Genomic DNA, 17,130 nt, shown 5'->3' with positions numbered 1-17,130 from the left:
ACAGTCATAAAGTTAGTGGAGAACATCTTTTTTACTTCATCTTATAACCTAAATCAATATACTCTAGGTTCACCTTTCCGCAGATCTTCCAAAAACGGGCGCGGCCTCCTTCTGCCGACGGGAGCGGTGGACCTAGTGTGTAAGCGGGTGGGCGGAGACCCCGGGAGCGCCTTTCACGCTCAGGCCAGTCTCCAAATGGGAACTACGATTCCCAGCGGCCCCTGCAAACCGCAGGCCGCGACCACGACACGCCTGCGCAGTGGCGGGGGTTCGGGCTGCATGGTTCCCGCCAATTCTTGCGGTATTATTGCTTGAGTTGAATTCCGCGCTTCATGGAGACTTTTGATCCAGCCGAGCTGCCCGAGCTGCTTAAGCTTTATTATCGGAGGCTCTTTCCCTACGCCCAGTACTATCGCTGGCTCAACTATGGCGGAGGTGACGGAGGCCGGGAGCGGGAGTGGGGGCGGGGGGGGAAGTAGTGGGTCGCGAGGGGAGTATAAGGAGATTCCGGGAGGGTAACTTGGGATGACAATATGAAGTGCCTCCTGTGCGCCAGGCATTGTGCGTTATCTCGAGCCCTCCCCACCACCTCCAAGCTGTAAATAAGCCGAGAGGATGTAATGAGCAGTCTGTGCCACGCATTGAAAGGCACAGCCGCTGCTCCTATCACGACCTAGTAGGTGCAGTGTTTACCTGCCGCGGTGTCTGAGCCATGGGAAGTTACCGCGTCGTAGCAGGAAGCTGCAGACGCGTGATCTGCATCAGGGTCAGAGGGGCATCTCCCAGAAGAGAAGAGGTCCTTAACTCTTCCCAGCCGAACTCCTTAGTGCCCACCAAGGAAAGAGACGTGATATTACATATTGAAAATATTTCAGCACCTGTTTCCTCATTTTTATTTTTTCCTATTAGATGCGGGATGGTAAACTTCGAAGTAGGGACGAGCTCTTGTCTTTGTTTTAAACATGTAGCACAGTGTTGGGCACAGAGAGCTCATTAAAAATATCTTCTCAGTAGTTAATGTTTTAGTGCTCTGAGCTGGATAAAGTACTAAATTAACTTTAAAATGTACATTTATTTTGCAGTGGTAAAGAATTACTTTCAACACCGTGAATTTTCATTCACATTGAAAGATGATATTTACATCCGCTACCAATCCTTCAACAACCAGAGTGATCTGGAGAAGGAGATGCAGAAAATGAATCCATATAAGATTGATATAGGCGCGGTATATTCGCACAGAGTAAGAAATCTGTTTTGTTCTTTTTTTTTAATGTCGTTTGTTGTTTTTTAAACTAAGAATGGAATGGTGTCCCGGGTATTTTGAGATAAATTTTAAGAGTTTTTTCTAGCTGAAGAGCCACTCTTTAACTGTTTTTGCAAGTAGATTGTAATTTTTTTGTTCTTTGGTACTGTACATTACTGAATGGAAATCATTCAGAAGTGAACTGTATTCTTACAAGGACAAAAAAATTGAGTATCTGACTAAAAGACTAAATGAGGAAGTCAGCATGATTTAAGGGAAAGAATTACATTCTCTCCCAGCATTGGAGAGAGTCATTCTTGATTCCTCTACTTCTCTCATACCTATATCTGTTTCATTAGGAAATCTCTTTTAGCTCTACCATAATATCTAAAATCCAACCACTGCTACCGGTGCTACTACCATCATCATTATCTCTCATCTGAATTACTGTAAAAACTTCCTAACAATTTGCCCCTGTGGACCCCTAGACTCTATTCTCAACACAGCAGCCAGAAGGACTCTTAAAACAAGTAAGACTGTTGTGATTCCTCTGCTCAAAACCATTCTCCAGTGGCTCCCCATTTCACTCAATAAATGCCCCTCTGTCCCCTTCACTCACTCCGCTCCTGCCACACTGGCCCTTGCTCAGTTTCCACTGCCTAGAACCCATTTCCCCAAATATCTTCTTGGTTCATTCCCTCACCTCCTTCAAGTCCTTACTCAATAAGGCCTGTTGCAGCCTGCAATTCCTCCTACCCCCGCCTCTCACTGATATACTCTAAGTGCCTAGAATACCTAGAATACATTCAATATCTGTTGAATGAATGAACATACCAAAATCACCCTCTTCCTCTTCTTAAAGATACACACAAGGAGGAAAAATACACACGTGGAATAATGGCTTTTCTATGGAGCTTTTTCTTATGTTGTATAACTTGTTTTTCATATCCATCCTCATTATTTTTACAAAGGGAAAAACAAGACTGGAGAACTTTTAATAAATATGCCCTAGGCCACACAGTTTCTAAACAAGGGAGATGGGACCTGAACCTGGGTTTTCTGACTCAGGGGAAGAGGAGAACAGATGAGAAAAAGGAGAAAAGGCAGGCAGGAAAAATGCTTTGGAACAGTTACTCCTTTTTTAGGGGTGGAGGTTAAAACTGAAGTGTCTATAGACCAGCCAAGGTGTCACTCTGCAACTTCTCCCTAACACTGAAGAGGGGAAAATTCTCGTTTTTTTTATTGGGCCCAGACAGAGGCATCTATAGACCTTTTCTGTGTATTTTGTTTATGATTTTTATCAGTTATATATGCACATAGTTTACAAAATCAACTACTTCTATTAATTAGGCTTTTTTTTTTTAAGGTCTCCTACTCTTCCCCTAGTTTCTGGCCAGAGGCAACCACTTTCTTTTAGTTAATTGTTAAGGTATTTTCCTCCATGTCTCTAAATAACATGCTTATATTTCTTCCATTTTCAGGGGAGCGTATAGCTCAAATGGTAGAGTGCATGCTCAGCATGCATGAGGTCTTGGGTTCAATCCCAGTACCTCCATTAAGAAGTAATTAATTAAATAGACCTAATTACCTTCCCCCAAAAAAACAATAATAAATAAAATTTCTTGAAATTTAAGCATTGTCTACTAACTTTCTACTCTGGCAGATGAGGATTTAGGGGTTTTTTTAATCTTACCCTCTACCCTCACCACACATAGAACCTTTCTATTCCCACATGCTCCTAGTATGTTTGTTAGATTAAGAATTAGGGTTAGATCACTAATTCAACCCCAAACTCTGCCAATTGTCTAAATCTCCTGATGTATTCAGACCCGTCAGGTAATCTGTCAGTTTTATCCTGAAGAAATTTCTCCTGCTGCCTTCTGACTTCCAGTCTGGACTGACTGCTCTCTAAGCCTGAAGGGTAAATATGATCTTATAGTCACCTTGGTTTCCTTTCACCTCTCTCCTATGACCTCTTGTTGCCCAGATCCTACGTTCCCTTTTTGGTTTATGCTCTTGTTTTGGTGGCGCACATCCTTGAGGAGCTTCCTAAGAAAAGGTGCATGGAAGACAAGATATTTGACACCTTCTTCATCTGGAAAATGTCTTCATTCTATCTTTATTCTTAACTAATGGTTGAGTTTGTAAATCATTTTCCGTCAGAATTTTGAAGACACTGCTACATTGTCTTCCAGTTTCTAGTATTGCTGTTAAGAAGACTAATGCCATTCTGATTCTTGTCCCACTGTGTTGGACCTGGAAACTCTTAGAATTTTCTGTCTATCCCCTCTGTCCCTAGCGTTCTATGATTCCACAGTGGTGTTCCTTGGTGTACATCAATTTTCATCTATTGTTCTGGATAACTGATGGGCCTTTATGATCATGAGCTTGTGTCCTTCAATCCTGGGAAATATTCCTTTTTATTGATTTATTTATTTTTAAGGCTCTCTCTTTTTTTTTAAGCTTTTTTTTAATTTATTTTTAAATCTTACTTTATTTATTCTTAAATTTTTAGGGGGAGAGGTAATTAGGTTTTTTTATTTTGTTTTATTATTTTTTCAAATGGAAGTACTGAGGATTGAACCCAGGACTTTAGGCATGCTAAATACACACTCTGCCACTGAACTGTACCCTCCCCTCTCCTTTTTATTTTTAATATAATTTTTCCTACTTATTTTCTCTTGTCTCTCTAAAAACCCTAAAGTCAGATGTTATGTCTTAGCCTGGTCCTCTAATTCTATATTTTTCTTCCTATTTTCTATTTCCATTTTCTCTACTTTCTGGAGAATTTCCTTGGGTTTCCATTTCGGCTATTATATTTTAATTTCCAAGAACTTTTTTTTTAAAGCATTCTGTACTTTTCTCATTGGTATGTCTTATCTCACTGAGGATATCAATGATAGTTTTTAAATTTTTCTTCTGTTACACAGTCTGTTTTCCCTAAGTTGCTTTTTTTCTGTTTCCTCTTTTATATCATAGGCTTTCCTCGTATGTCTGGTAATTTATTGCTTGTGGCTTATATTTAAGAATAGAGTACTGGGAAATATATACAAGATCTTATGGTAGCTCACAGAGAAAAAAATGTGACAATGAATATATATATGTTCATGTATAACTGAAAAATTGTGCTCTACACTGGAATTTGACACAACATTGTAAAATGATTATAACTCAATAAAAAATGTTAAAAAAAAATAGAGTACTAAAAAACTGATTGGAAGCTCTGTATACATGGCTGAGATTTATAGAGTGATCTGGCTGGACCATTTTATAGGGGAGACAAGCTCTGATATCAGTTTCCCTAGATCTTCGTTAGAATGAAAACTCCACTGATAACAGAGATCTTTGTTTTGATCACTGATCTATTCCTAGAGCCTATAATAGTGCCTGACACACCCAGTCAGAGCCTTCAGAAAGGAATCTTCTGTCTCCTGCCTGGGGTGGCAGTGGAAGGGTATAGAGGAGAAGGCTGGGTCTCAACATTCTACACATAAATGTCTAATTAATCCCCTGAAGAGCAGTACAATACAAACTTCTTCAGCTGTGCCTGTTGTTCCCTCAGTTCAGAGACCATCTGTTTATGCTCTCCAGATAATAATTCTGGTGTCTTTGCCAGGGAAATGGAGGTATAGTCACCTGCCTCTGCAGAGTAAGTGTAAGATTATGGGAACTAACTGCTTCATAAATAGGTTTTTAACCAATCCTCCTATTTTTAATCCCAGCTGCAGAGATACCAGTTGTAACTTATTCCTGAGACTTTTAGGGATGCTGAGATGTAAATTGGGTTGCTTCTTAATCTTTCTTTACTGAGAGCTGAAAATTTAGCTTTTATAGGCCTCCTTATAAAAATTGTGGTATTGTCTCCTCTCTGGTTCTTTTTTAAAAAGTTTGTGCCTTTCTTTAATTAATTAATCTATTTATTAATTTAATGAACCTATTATTTTTGTGCAGATATGGAAAGAACCAAGTAAGTATTTGTATTCAGTCCGCCTTCTTTACCTAGTAGTCCATAGCCTCAAAGGAGGTTACTTACAGTTTGAGCCAAACTAACTGGGGAGATCTCTTTGAATTATTGAAACATTTTAAATACATTTTTATTACTTATATGCCCAATAACAATTAAAGGTCTTCAAAACACCTTGTAATAGGTCATTAATTATTTGTATGTACTTTTCCATGTCAGAAACCTAAAAAATCTTTATTATGATTTCTATAGATCAACAAATATTTATTATACAATGTCATATGTCAATTATCTCAGTAGAACAAGAAAAAACTAAATATTTATGGTAACATATTTATCAAACCCTTTTTTTTAAGTAGATGAAAGTTACACTGTCATCATTTCTGGATGTATAGGATCTGAATGAATGAGCTTCACCTGACATGGACTTAGCATTATATGATTTCTTCACTTCTCTTTGGCCACTTTTTCCGTGTGGGTAGAAGATAAGCATATTTGGCAGCATGGCACTTCTTATACAAACTGACTGATATTTTGTACTTGTAGCCCAATCAGCACAATACAGTGAAGCTGGGAGCTTTCCAGGCTCAGGAAAAAGAACTGGTATTTGACATTGACATGACAGACTATGACGATGTGAGGAGATGTTGTAGGTGAGTTTCGCATGGTTTACTGGTAGGTTGGATCATATGACAGTAGGTAATAATGATTCTGTTCCAGTTCTGCAGACATATGTTCTAAGTGCTGGACCCTCATGACGATGGCCATACACATCATCGACCGAGCGTTGAAAGGCAAGTATTGACGGTGTCTGAGTGGGGTCAAATGCAAGAATCTGTTTTTTGCTGAATATTAGTCTATCTATACCATTTTAGAATCAAATCTCATAAATATCTAACATGTTTCTTTGAAACGTGATAGGAAAATGAAAGATTAGAATAAAGTTGTACTTGAAACTTCAGTAAAGCTATTGATCAGATCATTGAGTTTTTCCCCAACTCATTTATCTCTTGAGCAACTCAGTATGCTTGGTACTGTCCCAGATGAGGGAAACAGTGAAAGATAATTCTTACCTCATGAAGGTTATGCGATCTGAGGAGGAAACAAATAAGAAAATTGAGGGTTACATTTGTGTTATTATGCACAGGCTGCTATAGGAATATAGAACAGCAGAAGTACATACTGGAATGGGAAGAGATTAGATCAGAAAAGGCTTCCTAGAAGAGGTGATGAAAGGATGATGATGATGATAATAGCTAACGCTTATATAGGGGTTTATTATGTGCCAGGCTTTGTTCTAAACACTTTAAAATTATCAACTCTTAATATCCCTAGACTAGGTCTTTGAAGATATATATGGCAGTTGGTCAGAGAGAGAAATGAAAGTACTCGGGCAGGAAGAAATTCTTAGCAGAGAGACCAGGATAGGTAAATAGCTGAAGGCAAGAGCTACAAGAAACGTACAGTTGATCTTTGAACAGCAATGGGTTTGAACTGCACGGGTCCACGTATTACAGATTTTTTTTCAACAGTAAGTACTAGAGTACTGCATGATTCACAGATGGTTGAGTCCACAGATATAGAACGAGAATACAGAGGATCTGCTGGTGCAGAGCAACTGTTTCTACGGAGGGCCTACTCTAAGTTATACACAGATTTTCACCTGCAGAGGGTCGGCATCCAAACCCCCCACTTTGTTCAAGGGTCAGTGGTAGTCTAGTTAAGGTGAGTACATGTGGATAGGAGGTGAAAAAACGAAGCTAAGGAAGTAAGCAGGAACCAGAAGTTTATAAATTTGTTTTAAAACCTATTATTTCTCCCCTCCTCAGAGGACTTTGGATTTAAGCATCGTCTCTGGGTATATTCTGGAAGGAGAGGTGTTCATTGTTGGGTCTGTGATGAATCAGTCAGAAAACTGTCCTCTGCAGTACGTTCTGGGATAGTTGAGTATTTGAGTCTTGTAAAGGTAAGGTCCTAATGACACTTTACACTTCTTTGTTTGCTAGACATTACCAAGACTGGTATGTTTGGTAACAAAACTGAACTATCTCTTATAGCATCCACATTTCAGAGTAGATGTTTTATCAGTAGGTCAATTAAAATCATAGTAGCTACATTTTTTTAAGATATTTCATATTTTGTTTTCAGTATCCTTCTTTGTGGCAAAAGGAAGATTAGTTTACTTTTCTGGTTCAAGTATGTCAAGTAGAGTTAACCCAGAAAGCTACAGCTATTGAGACCATATAAAATAGCATCCAAGGTTCTATACTTTCACAGAATTTAATTAATATCTTGGAACATGTTAAAGAAATTTTTAATTATTTCATTCACTTATGTTATATAATTTACATGAAGTTCTCTTTTGATGGCTTGTTTTTCAGGGTGGTCAAGATGTTAAAAAGAAAGTTCACCTAAGTGAAAAAATTCACCCTTTTGTCAGGTCTGTCGGAAAAGACTCCACGCAGTTTAACTTGTGTCTGATTTACCTGCATGTGCTTTTGGAATTACCTTATCAATTTTCCCTGCTGGGGTAGCATTTTACAGTAATAATGGGTAGAGTTAATTGAGTCTCTGTTTTATGCTCCAGTATTCATGATACGTGCTTCATAAATGTTCTCATTGGTTTCCACGACAACCTCATGAGGGGCATGATGGTATCTCCACTTACAGATGAGGAAAGCGAGATTTGGAGAGATTGTGTAATTTGCTTGGCTGCACATAAGTAATTTTTAAATTCCGATTCACGTCCTAGTCTGCCTGACTCCAAAAACCATACTCTTTCCACTGAATTCACTACTCCTCTGGGGTAATGGAAAGAGCACTGCATTAGGAGTAAGAACCCCTATTCTGCCACTTTAATACAACCCTGACAAAATATCAGAACCTCTGTTTCTTATCAGCTTGGTGGGGAGAATGAAGTCCACTCCATCTATCTTACAGAGTTGTGGCAAAGATTAAATGATATGGTAAATGTGAAGTCTATTTGCAAGTTGCTAAGCACCGTATAATTGTTGAGATGCTGAAGCAAGCTATGTGGCGTATATGTGGCTAAGAGTGTTGGGACTGTTGTTATTCCTACAGAAAATCTATAAACATAATTAAAAAAGACTTTGAAAGATATGCCTTGGTTGATCAAGATATTCTTGGAAATAAAGAAAGCTGGGATAAGATTTTAGCCCTTGTTCCTGAAAATATCCTTTCCCAAAACCATTTCTATGAGAGCTACTTGTATTGATCTATGCTGTTATAAGTATGTTCTGCCTGCATTTTCCCATATACTTATTCTTATGTTTAATCTTTTTTATACAAAACATCTATATTCTGCATTTTTATTATCTCTAGTCTGGAATACAATAAGAAGTGAGGCCATTTTGTAAATAAACTTCCTCATTTTGGAAGTTGATCCTCCTAAAATTAATGACTATTTAAAGGATACTGAATCATCATCAAAATATGTACAGACTAGGGAATGGTTTTACCTTAAACCATATAGTTATTTTTGGCATTCTTTCTATTATAGCACTAATATACTTTAACAGGGAATGTTTTTAAGGATATGTGTTTAATATTTGCATTTTAGAAAACACTGATTACTTTAAACTTTAGACATCTTTGTGGTAATGCATATGAAAATAAGCTGTTCATTGATGTGCCCTAAATGAGTATGTTCCTTAATGACCCATCACCAATGCATGATGAACTTCAACAGAACTTTCAAAAGGATCACAATTCACTTCAGCGTTGGGAGCATTTGAAAAAAGCAATCAGCAAATATCAGGTATATTCCACTGAAATCTGTATTACAAATACAATAATACAATTCTTTATCAAATTCTGATTATTTTGCTAAGTAAGTTAAAGATGGTTGAAGGTCATTTTTTAACCACTTTAACGAAATCCTCAAAAGTTCCTACTGCTCATGTTGGATTTGCATCTGTTTTCAGAGTAACAACAAAAATGACAAATGTGGACCCTGGCTTGAGTGGGAGATCATGCTCCAGTACTGTTTTCCACGACTGGATGTCAATGTTAGCAAAGGAATCAATCATTTATTGAAGAGCCCTTTTAGTGTTCATCCTAAAACAGGTACTATGTTAAGAAAGTAAGGAAAACTAAAAGAAAAATCAAAGTTTTTTTTTAAAGCATGTCACTGGGGGTGAATGTCTGAAATAGTAAAGGTTGAAGAATTATTCTGTCAGCTAATACCTGTTAACTTATTTTTCAGTTGTCGATTAGTAGCTACCAGATGAGTTTCCAGTATGTAAATAATTTGCAGCTGGGTTTCTGAGGCTCCATTTTAGAGTTGGAGAGGATCTTAGAAATCACAGAACAACAGCTCTCATTGTACAGATGAGAAAACACTGACCCAAGAAATGACTCGTCCACAGTTTTAAAACAAGTTGTACCAGCGCTAGGAACAGAGTTCAGGTCTTAAAACTCAGCGTTCTGTGCGTTTTTCACTATGCTGCTTCCCTCAGTTCTTTTTCAATACACATAGCTTTTCCTCTTTCACATTTCTTTTAGATATTCTCTTAATATTTGTTTTAAGCTTAATTTTAAAGCTTCAGTGAGTATCCCCTTATTCTAATATTCAAGGTTTGGGTAAATAATTACATTCACTCATAAGTGTGTACATTTTTATTATATCCTTTTCTCATTAAATAGCTGCAGTCTTTTTACTCTGTCTTCAAACAGTAGCTCCCAATTCTCTTATTATTTTATTTGTTAGTCACCTGGCATTCTTTAAACTCATTATCTCATTTTTGAAATACGGTGAATTTTCTGTGGTGCCCCAGTTGTAGATACTGTAAAAGGGTAATATAATGTCATCTATTTTATTTCCAAAGATGTCCAACATATAGGTGTCTGTTTTGATCTCAGCAAATAAATCAAAGTAATGAAATGAATTATTTCCATCTATTCTGTTCCATTTTCAGGACTCACTAAATTTGAGATTGTTCTGTACTTAAATACAGGAGGATATAGGGAAGAGAAAGATAGAAATAAAAATAGAAATAAGAGCAAGTAGGTTAAATCTCAACAGACTTTCACACCTATTTTTTTGGTATTTTGTTGAGAGAAATAAAAGGCATAGCTAATGTGAAAATACTTTTAATTTATATTTCTAAATATTGTACTTAACAGATAAGTCTAACTCTCTTTCTAAGCCTTAGATTAAAATTTTAACCAAAAATAATTTGTAGGAGACAGCCTATAATGAGTTGTATCCCACAGTCATCAATTTATAACTTTTGGTTCTCACAGGTCGCATTTCTGTGCCTATTGATTTACAGAAAGTGGATCAGTTTGATCCGTTTACTGTTCCAACCATAAGGTATGTTCCAGATCATTGATCACTCCTTTGTGATTATTGTTCTAAATTTGCAATATATACAGTGAAATCCCTCCCAGAGAGGCAGCTTATCTGAGGCTATATGCTGATGCCCTAGCAGAGCAACATTTCACAGTAAATTCCACAGAACACAAGTTTTTCAGCTGCTGTTATGCAAAAACAAAAAGATTTTAAGTTCAAATAAGTTAGGGAAATGCTGACTTAAACAGATTAAAAGTTCTTTACTGTCTTTCGCAGTCTTTAATATGCTAATATGCGCGGAAAACTCAAAGAGACTGTGGTTTTTGGAATCTCCAAAATTTAGTTGGCCACATAATTTTTTCACAGAAAGTCTTGTAGGATTCATGTGCTATCATACACTGAGTAATGCTGACCAAGAAGCAACTTTAAAATTCTCTTATTCTATTATTTGTAGTTCCATCTGCCGTGAATTGGATGCCATTTCCACTAATGAAGACGAAAAAGAGAATGGAGCTGAATCAGATATCAAACGTAGAACCAGAGGTAGGTTAATATATTGAAGTCTCACTTTAACATAAGCTTTTTATAAGGACATCCTTCTGTCACTCCAGTAATGGATTCTTCTTGGATTCAGCCCAAAATGGATCAATGTTTATCCTGAAACCAGCTCAGTAACAAATAATGTTACAGCAATGTTTCTGTCGTTTATCAATTGCCCAAATGGTGCTGTTGAATCCAACAGATATTTACTAAGTAACATCTGGATCCATACTGTAAGATTAAATTGTTGATTGGTATCGATAGTTATTTGACTCTCACAGTCTTAGATTCAGCAGCTATTTATTTAACTGTGTATGCAGTACTTCTGTTCTTTACTTTGTTTTTACATCCACATGAGTGTTATGTTAAATATATGTCTAAACTGTGATTGAATTGTATATTCAAGAATTTGAAGGAGCTAGGAATACAAAATTACCTGTTCATGGAAGTCAAATCTTCTTACACCAACACCAAGAGACACTCTATAGCGATAGAATCCAATAGCGCTTTATGTGACGATGGAAATGTTACACACTGCCCAAATGGTCATCACTAGCCACATGTGGCTTTTGAGCACCTGAAATGTGAGAATTAGATTTTTTATTTCATTTAATTTTAATTTTAATAGCTTCATGTGGCTGGTGACTACTATAATGAACAATGCAGATCTCTGATCTCTGATCGACCTTTCACTTCGTATATTCCAGCTCTACCATAATACCTAAATATAGTACATTCCACCATCAATGTCTGTAGAGTGATTTACAAGCATTCTGTTTAAAATAATGGAAAAAAGTCTCTAACTAAAAAAGTCAGAATAAACTGGAAAAAGGAACTCAGGGAAAACAGGCAATGCAAGGAACAAAGGAAACCTTTTTTAAAAACACTAATATCCTCAAAGAACAAGAGAAAATAGTGTATCCGTGAATCAAGGTCAGAATGGTATGAAAAAGGAACACTCCAAGAAGAAGAAAGAGGTCTTAGAAATCAAAAAAATAATCTTAGAATAAAAAGTACAGTGGAAGAGCTGGAAAAGAAAAGTTGAGATTTCCCAGAAAGTACAAAAAAGACAAGTTTGTTGCGGTTTTAAGGAGGAAAAAGATAAATTGAAGGCTGGTTCAGGATATCTAATATCTGACTACAGGAGTTTCAGGAAAATAAATAAATAAAACAGGGTGGAAAAATTGTCAAAATTATATAGGAAAATATCCCAGAAATCAGCCCTTTATTGAAAGGGCTCAGCATAATAAAACAGACATACACCAAGGCACAGCATTTTGAAATTTAACACTAAGAATTAACAGAAGATCTTAAGAGCTTTCAGACCCCTTCCTACTACCCCACCCCCCACAAAAAAAACCCATAGAACTAGGAAGAATGGCCTTAGATTTCTAAGTAACAATGGAAGTACTCATTTTTAGAAATGAGTGCTAGAAAAGAAAAAAGCAGTTGCCATTCAAGAGGATGAAGATTTTTTTTTTAATTGAGGTATAGTCAGTTTACTATGTTGTGTCAATTTCTACTGTACAGCACAGTACTTCAGTCATACATAAATATACATATATTCATTTTCGTATGTTCAGAGGTTTTAAAAAGCAAGTTTTGGTTCCCTATAAGGAGGAATTTTCTAATAAATAAAAATGTTCAAAAATAAACTGACCTGCCTATCATTTCAAGTATTCATAAAGGCTAGTAGCCATCAGTAAATCAGAAATGTGTTAGAGGTGGTGGGAGGCTGGAATAGATGATATATACGTTCCTTATGATTTCTTTAGTTTCTGTGATTCTAAACCTTTGCCCTTTTTCAAATTAGTATCATTTGCTCCTTCTCTTCTATTTCCCAAATCCTAGAATGTTCTCCACTCTCTTGTCTGATTATCTAATTATATCTCTTTTCTACGACCCAGTTCACAGCCACTTCAGTCAACTTTCATTGGTCAATCTTTGGACTCGTTATTATCCATATGCCTGTTTGGCCTTTAATTATGTATTGTTTCGTATTGTGTGTGTGTGTGTGTGTGTGTATCCTACCTTTTCAACTGTATATTTTATAATTTAAATCTAAACATAGATCAAGTATTTCTAATGATAATATGGTGTTTAAATTGAGATGTACTTTAAGTACAAAATACTAAATTTCAAAGACTTAGAAGGAAAGAGAATGTAAAATATTTCAATGTTTATCACATGTTGAAATGATATTTTAGATATACTGGGTTAAATATACTGTTAAAATTAATTTCACCTTTTTAATGTGGTTACTAGAATGTTTAAAATTACAAGTCTCATATTTCTATTGGACAGCACTATTCTAAAGAATTCTTACAAGAAACTTAAAAGTTATACTTTAATGTTATTCTTGCTGTCAAAATGCTAATTATAATGCATGGTCTTCATAATTTAGATTACAAGAAGACCAGTCTAGCTCCTTTTGTAAAAGTTTTTGAACAGTTTCTTGAAAACCTGGATAAATCCCGAAAAGGAGAACTTCTCAAGAAGAGTGGTAAGGCTCTATACCTTTCCCTTTTAGATATTTAGATCTTAGTGTGGGCAGTTTAAAGCATCTAGCAAGTGAACAATTTTTAGAGCTCTAGTCTTTGCCATCCCACAAAGTTATTAATTTATCTTATTATCCTCAGTATTCTGAATACTGAAGCCCCTTAATTCAGTTCAGCACATACTCATATAACAACCTTCTGTGTGACAGTACTACAAGGGAAACAAAGATAAATAATACAAAGATGAATTCCACACCATGGATCCCTACCTTTAGAGAGAACTAACTGGTATAAAACAAAGTACAAAATGCTAAGAAAGAGATCTCATCTGACTGAGATAACCTAAGAAGATTTTTTATGAAAAGGATGGTATTCGAACTCTTTTCAGTGAACTGCTGTACAAATTCTCATCCCCAATGCCAATATACCATGCCTTGAGATATGAGTAGGATTTCTACAAGCAGAGATCTGATGAAATAAAAGTACATGAGTGGAAAAAGGAGACAGGTTGTTCCCTCTTGAAGGAACAAAGGCATAGAGGCAGGAAAAGTATCAGATCACTTTAGAGGCCGTCGAGTAGTACAGCTAATCAGGAATAAGATGTGTGAGGAAGTGATGGGATGGAAATCTGAAGACACAGACTGAAGCCAGAGTATAGACAGCCTTGAATTCCAGTCTTGAGAGTTTAATTCAAATGGGACAGGGAAGCTATTAAAGGTGATTGAGAAAGGGAGTGCCATGATTTGTAGTTTTATCTAGAAAAATAAATCTAGCAACAATGTATCTGAGGAGAGGTAGGGGATAGACTAGAGCCCAAGAGGTCAGCTGAGCTATTAGCATTAGGACAGCAGCATTGGAGATCTCCAAAAAGTGCAAATACTGGAGCCATCCTTGGGACTTAGAAATGATTTTTTGGAAGTTGGAGAGATGAAAGATGGAAGTAAAAGTGTCACAAGCCAAATGAAAGGCAAGTTTCAAGGAGATGTATCAAGTGTCAAACACAGTAGGGAACTGATAAAATCCTGCTGGATCTAAGAACTAGAAGGAGGTGCTAAGAGGATAGCAGTGTCAGAGTCATTTGAACAGGAGACATATTGTGTCTCCTGAGCATATGTGTAAGCCAAAAGGAAAAAAAATCAGTAATGAATATTATTCAAGAGATTGATACATACCATAGAAAACTGGCAACATTATAGAAATACAAACTCCCTTTCTACTTCATTTTTGATGATTAAAGAGTAGTGCTTAAGATAATGCTCTCTACTCACAGTAGACACTCAAATATGTGCTTACTGAATGAACAATGATGACTCTGAACTTGGAAAGCCTCATTGAAGCTGCCATTCCAACTGGCCATGTTAAGTCCTTTGTATTCTTCTGTACTAGCTTAGCCTATAATGTGGGCTTCAGCAAATGTGAAAGCAGATCTTTATGCATGATGTGAACTTAATAGAAGCATTAAGCAAATCAGAATGTGAAATAAATGGGCTTTGTTTTATTTTCCTTTACTGTCCTTTGATAAAAATCTTTTCTGTTTTAGACTTACAAAAAGACTTCTGAAGATAACTCCCTTCATATCAACATGGATATCTTCTATCTTCAACCAAGAATCAAATACTTCAGAAGCCATTTAATAAATATAGCAGAACTATGTATGTGTCTTAATGCTCAAAGCAAAATTTCCTTTCCTTGAAAAATAATTATGTTAAAATATTCTTGAGACCACCAGAGGAGAGTGTCTTAAGTTCCTGGAATGAGCGATAATGGGAGGATATAAGTGGACTGCAGATAAATTTGTAAAATTTAATATTATAATTCTAAGATTTCTGATATAGATACTCACTTCTACAGTTGCCATATATAGAGGTAAGTGAGCAGTAATATGCCCAAGACTTTAACCTCAGCTCACTGGATAAAGCCTCCATATTTCTAGGTGAATGAGGGTTTTGTCTTAAGATGCTTAAGTTAATTATACCTGGAGTGTGTATTCAGTCACTTCCTAATTTTGCTTACTGATATTTTTATTGGTCAGGTCACACTCCACTGCCTGTCATTTAAAAATCATTTTTAAATGGTCATCCATACCTAAAACTTTAATTCAAAACTAATGAGTTATTATGTTACAATATCAGGGACTAGTGAGTATTGTTTACAACTGTTGGCATTTATAGCTCCTAACTTCTCCCTCAGAGAACAATTTTCGAAGCAACCTAGAGAAAACCAACTTGACCAGCATAAAACCTTTTGAACTTGTCAAAACACTTGGATTTTCTGTATCTCCAGACACTTGTTTAATTTTAAAGGTTTCATTTCTTCTGTATTTGATTTTGTGTGACAGATTCTGAAGTGTCAGATTTTTTTTTTGCCTTGTTTTACAGCCAGTCTTAACAGAACAGTCATTCTGGCTTACATTCAGTCTTTTGACAAACACTGAGAAGCAAGCTATTAGGCTGTGATTTATGAAAATTTTCCTTCCTTTGCATTTCCTATAACATTATTTTCTCCACAGCCAGTCTCTTTTTTATCTTTTGGTTTATATAAAACATTCCATAATTCAGTCAGCCCACTGAAATGCCTTGCATTTCTCTTTTCCAATTTTTTAAGAAAAAAATATTAAAGATGATTGTGCAAAATTCCTCATTTTTTGAGCTTGTTTTCTATGTATTATTCAGTCTTAAGGTTTGGAAAACGGTGACTGGTCAATTAAAACTGAATACAAAATTACTACAGACTCATCAGTCCATCTTAAGTACTCAGAACAAGAGCAGAAGGACTGGTATTACGCTTTCAACAAGAGATGTTTTAGGCATCCAGTATGTTTAGCACTGAAGCATTTTTAATGCTTTAATATTAGAGCTCTTGATAAAAGCTGGTATACTAGCCCATAAAATAAGTTATGGAATATATTTTGGTTGTGTAAGAGTGTTTAATCCTTGAAGACAGCAGAAAGATGCTCGAAGACTACTGATTTCCCTAGCTCTGATTTGCCAACACATCCATATATGAGAATTGTAGAAACAAACAGCACAGAGCTGGTTTCCATCTCCACACTTGCCCAGTTTATGAAGAAACGCAAAGAAAGAAAATATATCCTTCCTTAGCTAATTACTAACAAGAGTTAGAAAAATCAGTGGGCTTGCTGGGAAAGAAAGGGAAATGGTCAGAATGCAGTTTTGTCTAAAGAGCTGATTGGCTATCATTGGCCCTTCCTTCTGAAGGTAAATGGACAGCATGGACAAATCTTCCAGATTCTTACTTACTTAGGTAGAAATTCTATCAACGGTTTTTAATAACAATAAAAACTTTTTCTGTACATAATTTAATCTTCCTAACAATCCTATGAAGTAGCTACTATTATCCCCATTTTACAGATAAGGAAGCAGAGTCATAAGTATATTAAACTGCCTAAGGTCACCATTAGGTAACCAAGCTGAGATTCAGACAAAGAAGTCTGGAGTCAAAATCCGTGTTCTTGTATCAGTCCACAATATTGCCTCTCCCATCTGAAGAGAACTTCAGAATTTCCCATTGCTGTGAAACTCCATTATCTCATTTACTCTTAATTCACTAA

General features: G+C 36.2%; 1 protein-coding gene and 1 long non-coding RNA gene across 3 annotated transcripts in view; one reads left to right on the top strand and one right to left on the bottom strand.

The window, feature by feature from the left end:
* Positions 1–17,130, bottom strand: part of LOC123619403 (uncharacterized) — a 56,339-nt gene that overhangs the window by 38,451 nt on the left and 758 nt on the right. For both annotated transcript variants that reach the window (XR_006728003.2, XR_012510567.1), the window contains exon 2: positions 11,498–11,638. This is a non-coding gene — a long non-coding RNA (uncharacterized LOC123619403). The remainder of the gene's footprint in view (positions 1–11,497; positions 11,639–17,130) is intronic.
* Positions 232–16,195, top strand: PRIM1 (DNA primase subunit 1). The gene is made up of 13 exons (XM_074374699.1): positions 232–435; positions 1,083–1,240; positions 5,754–5,860; positions 5,928–6,001; positions 7,037–7,173; positions 7,589–7,647; positions 8,289–8,398; positions 8,894–8,985; positions 9,152–9,293; positions 10,473–10,542; positions 10,976–11,064; positions 13,466–13,564; positions 15,100–16,195. Exons 1-13 carry the CDS (start codon positions 333–335, stop codon positions 15,117–15,119), a joined length of 1,260 nt encoding a protein of 419 aa, XP_074230800.1. The 5' UTR covers positions 232–332; the 3' UTR covers positions 15,120–16,195.

This window comes from Camelus bactrianus, chromosome 12 (assembly GCF_048773025.1).
Source record: "Camelus bactrianus isolate YW-2024 breed Bactrian camel chromosome 12, ASM4877302v1, whole genome shotgun sequence".
Lineage (NCBI taxonomy): Eukaryota > Metazoa > Chordata > Mammalia > Artiodactyla > Camelidae > Camelus > Camelus bactrianus.
The sequence above is the reverse complement of the archived record's forward strand: the minus strand, read 5'-3'. Positions and strand labels throughout refer to the sequence as shown.